Source organism: Salmo salar, chromosome ssa19, assembly GCF_905237065.1.
Source record: "Salmo salar chromosome ssa19, Ssal_v3.1, whole genome shotgun sequence".
Taxonomy (NCBI): domain Eukaryota; kingdom Metazoa; phylum Chordata; class Actinopteri; order Salmoniformes; family Salmonidae; genus Salmo; species Salmo salar.
This window is the reverse complement of record NC_059460.1, coordinates 31,130,588-31,136,873: the sequence shown is the minus strand read 5'-3', so window position 1 is coordinate 31,136,873 and position 6,286 is coordinate 31,130,588. Positions and strand designations below refer to the sequence as shown.

The window sequence follows — 6,286 nt, the reverse complement described above, 5'->3', positions numbered from 1 at the left end:
AAACAATTGTTGGAAAAATTACTTGTGTCATGCACAAAGTAGATGTCCTAACCGACTTGCCAAAACTATAGTTTGTTAACAAGAAATTTGTGGAGTGATTAAAAAACGGGTTTTAATGACTTCAACCTAAGTGCATGTAAACTTCCGACTTCAACTGTATGTACTGATGTAATGTAGGCTGGTGACATCTTCAAAGACAAGTGTTTTGATGCTACCAACGGTGATTGAAGTCTGAAGCTAGTGTAATGTGTAAATGATACTAAAATTGCAATTCGATTTCATACTACGCTTCACCTGCTCACAACCTGAATTTAGGTAATCAGACTGTAACTGAACAAAACTGCAGACAAGGCTTCTTTTTGTATTTCAGTGGGATCACGATCAAATTCTCAATCGTCAAATTTCACGGCATGCTACTTTCACCCTGTCTGAACCAAAGGTGCCGAGTCAACGGTGTTCAGAGGTCAATGAGTGCATTGAGTGCAAACTTTTCACATACCAGTCTTAATGGGACACTTTCAAGTCATTCCCAAACCAACAGAGTACAATTGCTTTTGTTGGTGGAAACTCAGCATATAGTCAATGATGTTTGAAGAGCCACCTAAGAATAGTCTTAGGCTGCAGTCATAGTGAAAGTATTGTGAATGCAACAAGCCACAGCATGCTACTTTCTCACACAAAGTAGATGACGATAAGTGAATGCTGCTCTTGTGGCTCAAAGCATTGCATTCCTTTATTAAGACTTTGTTCTTGCTGTTTATTCTAATCTTGCTACCTTAAAGGTTACCGTAAATTCCGGACTATAAGCCGCAACTTTTTTCCCAGGCTTTGAACCTCGCGGCTTAAACAATGACGCGGCTAATATATGGATTTTTCCCGCTTTCAATTTTTCTTTTCAAAAAAAAAACATTCTGTGATGTGCTCAGTTTTTTGGTGTCATGAAGCTTTCATTAGACCAATGAAATTGCCGAACGGGTTAAGGTCAAACAACTTTTTTGTTTACTGTTTAGATTAAATCGAGCGCTCTCAAACTTCCCATCATTCTGATTACGGTAGTCATTTTGTCACCCTCATCATGGCAAAGACACGGAGAAATGCATATGATGCAGCTTTCAAGTTGAAGGCGATTGATCTGGCTGTTGGAAAAGGAAATAGAGCTGCTGCACGGGAGCTTGGTCTTAATGAGTCGATGATAAGACGTTGGAAACAGCAGCGTGAGGAATTGAAAGACAACTAAAGCTTACTGCTAATTTTTTATTTTTTGTTACAAGCCGTGTTTCGTTAAAGCCTATTTATTTTTGTTACAAGCCGTGTTTTGTTAAAGCCTGTGTAAAGTTCATTTGTTTCAATGTACCGGTAGGCACCTGCGGCTTATAGACATGTGCGGCTTATTTATGTTCAAAATATATATATTTTTTAAATTCGGTGGGTGCGGCTTATATTCAGGTGCGCTTAATAGTCCGGAAATTACGGTAGATAGAGTGCCTCACACTTACTCAAGTGACCTCATTGTACTCTGAAAAAGTTGTGATGATAAAGCCCAAGGTGAGGCATTCTGTTCTGAGAGAAATTGGGTTTTGTAAATGTTATTCAAATTTGTTAAACAATTATAAAAACACACAAAATGAGGATTTTACACTCTAGACCAGCACTAAGTCTGCAAATAGAGATCATATTAAAACAGTAATGGTAAGACCTTAGCCACTGCTACATAGGAGGATGTGAAATCCATAGATTAGGGCCCAATGAATTTATTTCAACTGATTTCCTGACGAACTCAGCAAAATCGTTGATATTGTTGAATGTTGCGTTTATTTTTTGTTCAGTATATATACACACAATAATTTACACTTAATGTCTTAATTTACACTTAATTTACACTAATACAATGTCTTAGAGAATGGTATGCTTTACATGTATTGCATGTTTCTTGATTGTCAGCACGGGGTAAATGTAAACAACAATTCATTTCTATACTGGCAAAATACCAATGTACTCAGGATGCAACAGGTGGGAGTGTCCCCTTGCAGCATCATGGAAGAAGGTGTGGAATGATGAGGTGTTTACCAATGAAATTATGTGATCTGAGGTGATGTTGAATGTGTGTGTGGCTTCAGTGGGAACGATTACAAGGCAAGGGCACAGGTAGTCTCAGTGTCAGACATGACAGAAGGGCGTTTGGGGACGGCCTGCAGCTTACTGACACCTCCTTGGCTCAGGCCACAGGTGCACAGCTTCAGCAGCCTCAGCAGATCCTTCTGGAAGCGAACACCAATGAACACGTACAGGAAGGGGTTAATGCAGGCGTGGGTGTACGCCAGACTCTTGGCAATTTGACCAGCGACATCGAAATGTTCCGATACAGCACAGTCCGTGATGGTGGTGTCGGCGGCCTGCGTGGCGTTGACCACCAGTAGCCCATTGTACGGCAGCTGGGAGAGGACAAACACAGCCACCACAGCGAAGATGACCCTGAGTGCCTTGTGCTTCTCGAAGCTCTTGGCCTGCAGCAGGGTGCGGATGATGACAGAGTAGCACAGCACCATGACCAGCAGCGGCAGGCAAAAACCCACACAGATCTGCAGAACGAGCACCAGGATCTTGGTGCGATTGAAGAGGTTGTTTGTGTAGACCAGGACACAGAAGGAATTCCCCCTATGGTCAGGCTTGACTTGGGCAAAGATTAACTCAGGCAGGGCCAGGAGGCCTGAGATGATCCAGACAGCTAGGCAGGTCAGTTTGCTGACAGACAGCCTCTTGTTCTTCTGGTTGTGGGCCTTGGTAACCTGGACGATAGCCACATAGCGGTCCACGCTGATACATGTGAGCAGCAGCATGCTGCTGAAGAAGTTGATCTTGTAGATGGCCGAGAGGAGCTTACAGAGGCTCAGGCCGAACATCCAGCCCTTGGTGGCATCGGCAGCCCAGAAAGGCAGCGTGCCCAGGAAGAGAAGGTCGGCCACGGCCAGGTTGAGTAGGTAGACGTCCGTCATGGTCTTGAGGCGGTGGCGCACCGTGGTAAAGATGAAGACCACCATCAGGTTGCCCACAGCGCCCAGGACGAAGATGAGCCAGAACAGCGGGGGTTCGTAGAGAGCCCGAAACTCCCTCCCCCAGCTCTTGTCACATAGCCCCCCTGGGGTCTCAGTGAAGGTCCCATAGTCGTCTGTGTAATCTCCAGAAAGCTGTAATACAAACAAGCATTCTTTAAATGGGAGACTTTTACTCCGAATTTGTGTAACAGGTGTCCCTAATCATTTATTTTGTCACTGTGTCTTTGATAACGGTTTAAAGACAGATTTCAATTTAGCCTACTTTTAATTTAACAATTATTTTCCTCTTTTTCATCACTTCCTGTCTACAGTGGTTGACTGCCTGTCTGTTCCCCCAAACCATCTGCCTACACTACAGGGTTTCATAACACAGCGGATTCAGTGGAGCACAGCAGGGTGACACCAAGATCTGGTGGTAGTGACATTCTATCTAAACCAGATGCTACTCTGGCTGCTCTCAGATGCAGGTGATGTGTCTCACTGTCTCTACAGGAGATACCTCACCACTACACCACTTCCTCCTGTATGAGATGGAGGGGCTGAGAGATGGAGGGGCTGAGAGATGGCGGGATAACGTTCCACAGGCGCTACAGAGTGGCTCAGGTTCATGATGCACGTCAACGACACAGCACTCATTGTCGACACCAACACACACAGATGTAGGAAGGCGATTAAATTCGGGGAAGCGGTGACAGCATACACACCATGGACATTTTTAGACTGATGTTTTAGCCTGTGGCGAAGTTTGTGTGTGTGTGTTTATTGGAAACATTTGCCTAGCTTAAAGGCAAGCAAGCATTAAATTCACAAACTCCAAGCATCATTGATCTTTTTCTTGAAAATTATCACTGAATCTGATCAACTGAACATTGAAAAAAATATATAATTAAATGAATGTTTATGTATCATGGAAAAATAACTAAAAGCATCTACATACAGTATGTGAGTACTGTAATAACATACACACAGACAGATCACATACTTGTCCACAGTCATACACTCTCACGAAAACAGACCACAAAAACACTGTTACAAACATGATAAGCAACCCTCCAGAAAATTGATCTAAAATCTGATCCTTGGGTACTTTGGGTACTAAAAGTGAAGTTGAAAATAACTAACGAGTTTCTCTCACCGACCACATTAATGTTGATGTGAAATTTTATGTGGTCTATGTATGGGAGTTCAAAAGACAAACAGTAGATACTTTAGGCTACAATCAACATGTTTGGATTGAATTCATTCTCTGTTTGATGCTGCTCTCTAATTAATTTTAATGGCATTGTTTTTTTAATTGTCAATACAAGCATTTAGATTGAAATAATACTTACAGTTTCATCAGTTGGGAGTGCAGTGAATAATGGCCACTCCATTTTACCTGTCAGAAGAAGTAAAATGTAAAAAAGAAAATGTTATTTAACCCACAAATAACCTAATAGATGTGAAAATAAAGTTATTACTACATATACACTTAATAATTTATCACCTTTGATCCACAATTAAAACAATTTCAACCTAACAATAATGTTAACAAAATAATACTATCCACCATTATAAAAGAAAATCTCTACTTTTGAAACAAGACTAACTAGCAAGATGACAAAGACAACGTTACATGCACTAACCCAGTCAGTGATGAGACTTCAATGCTGTGTCTCTTCCTCTGAGTAGACGCCTCTAGCCCTTGATGAATACTGCTACCTGTCTCATCGTCACCAGCTTTTATGATTTTTGGTCTTAACCACAATGTCACGTCGATAGATTGCTTTGCCTATGCCATTAGTTTCTGTTGTTTTCTAACATACAGAATACCAGTGTAAAATTCTAATCAACTTTGTATGCATTCAATTGAGAAACTGTCTCTCTTTTTAGGGAACCTGTGGTATACTCTATAAAAACATATGTCAGCTAGAGATGACTTGCATTTGTTCTGAGACACCTTATATGAAGTTACTCATAGAATTGAATATAAGCTTTATTAGGCATATCTGCTCTTCATTAGATCTCACACCACCTGTCTTATGCAGCTGTAACAATTCACTGCCCATTTTTCACAACACAGTATGCTCAAGTGAAGCACTTAGTGATGCATGAAATGGATAAACTTGGTAGTAAGACAACACCGGTGTTGTGAGATGGTGAGGGGAAGTTCATTGTGGGCTGACAATCAATCTACTGGAATATGTCAAATGCCCAGATGTTGCCTAAATGAAAGTAATGTAGCTGATAACGTAAGTTCAATCAGTAAATCGGACTGAATGGCTTGCTTCTTTAACTTCATCCAGTAAGTACAATACTCTAAGTGTACAAAACATTAACATCTGCTCTGACCAGGTGAATCCAGGTGAAAGCTATGATCCTTTATTGATGTCACTTGTTAAATCCACTTCAATCAAATCAAATTATATTTGTCACATCCGCCCGAATACAACAGGTATTCATTCACCTTACAGTGAAATGCTTACTGACCAGCAATGCAGTTAAGAAAATAGAAAATATTTATTAAATAAACAAAAGTCAGAAAATTATAAAAAGTAACACAAAATAACAATGAGGGGGTACTGGTACCGAGAATGTGTGGGGGTACAGGTTAGTCGAAGTAATTTGTACATGTAGGTAGGGGTGACTGTGCATAGATAATTAACAGAGAGTAGTGTCAATGGAAATAGTCCAGGTGGCCATTTGACTAATTGTTCAGCAGTCTTATGGTTTGGGGGTAGAAGCTGTTAAGGAGCCATTTGGACCTAGACTTGGTGCTCCGGTACCGCTTGCCATGCAGTAGCAGAGAGAACAGTCTATGACTAGGGTGACTGGAATCTTTGACAATTTTTCAGGCCTTCCTCTGACACCACCTAATATGTACAACCAGTGTAGATGAAGGGGAGGAGAGTCTATTGTTGTGACTTAAATGAAGATCAGATCAAATATGATGACCAATTTATACAGAAATCCAGGTAATTCCAAAGGTTTCACATACTTGTTCTTGCCACTGTACTTTGTATCACTAATTTATTCAAGCATTTCCATTATTTTGGCAGTTACCTGTATATGTTAGTGTTTACAAACATTATCATCATGGCTTCATATCTCGCCTTCTCTTTTCTACTTGCCACATGGGGAATGTCATTCACCTATTTACCTTATAGCCTATGAGCATAGCACAATTATGTACATTCCTCACGCTTGCTGTTTTACCTATGATCACCTCCCACTCTCTCAACCATAGGGCGGAA

The 6,286-nt window shown here is 41.0% G+C and overlaps 1 protein-coding gene across 1 annotated transcript; it reads right to left on the bottom strand.

The window, feature by feature from the left end:
* Positions 1-1,793: 1,793 nt before the first annotated feature.
* Positions 1,794-5,409, bottom strand: LOC106578656 (C-C chemokine receptor type 9). Its single transcript, XM_014157696.2, has 3 exons — positions 4,679-5,409; positions 4,385-4,431; positions 1,794-3,185 (listed from the first exon to the last, which is right to left on the bottom strand). The coding sequence occupies exons 2-3, from the start codon at positions 4,424-4,426 to the stop codon at positions 2,127-2,129; spliced, it is 1,101 nt and encodes a 366-aa protein (XP_014013171.2). The 5' UTR covers positions 4,427-4,431; positions 4,679-5,409; the 3' UTR covers positions 1,794-2,126.
* Positions 5,410-6,286: the final 877 nt, after the last annotated feature.

Excerpts from the sequence above, each read along its gene's own strand:
- LOC106578656 (XM_014157696.2), bottom strand. The coding sequence starts at position 4,426 with ATGGAGTGGCCATTATTCACTGCACTCCCAACTGATGAAACT. Across the intron at positions 3,186-4,384 it reads CACTCCCAACTGATGAAACT|CTTTCTGGAGATTACACAGA; the intron begins GTAAGTATTATT and ends TTTGTATTACAG.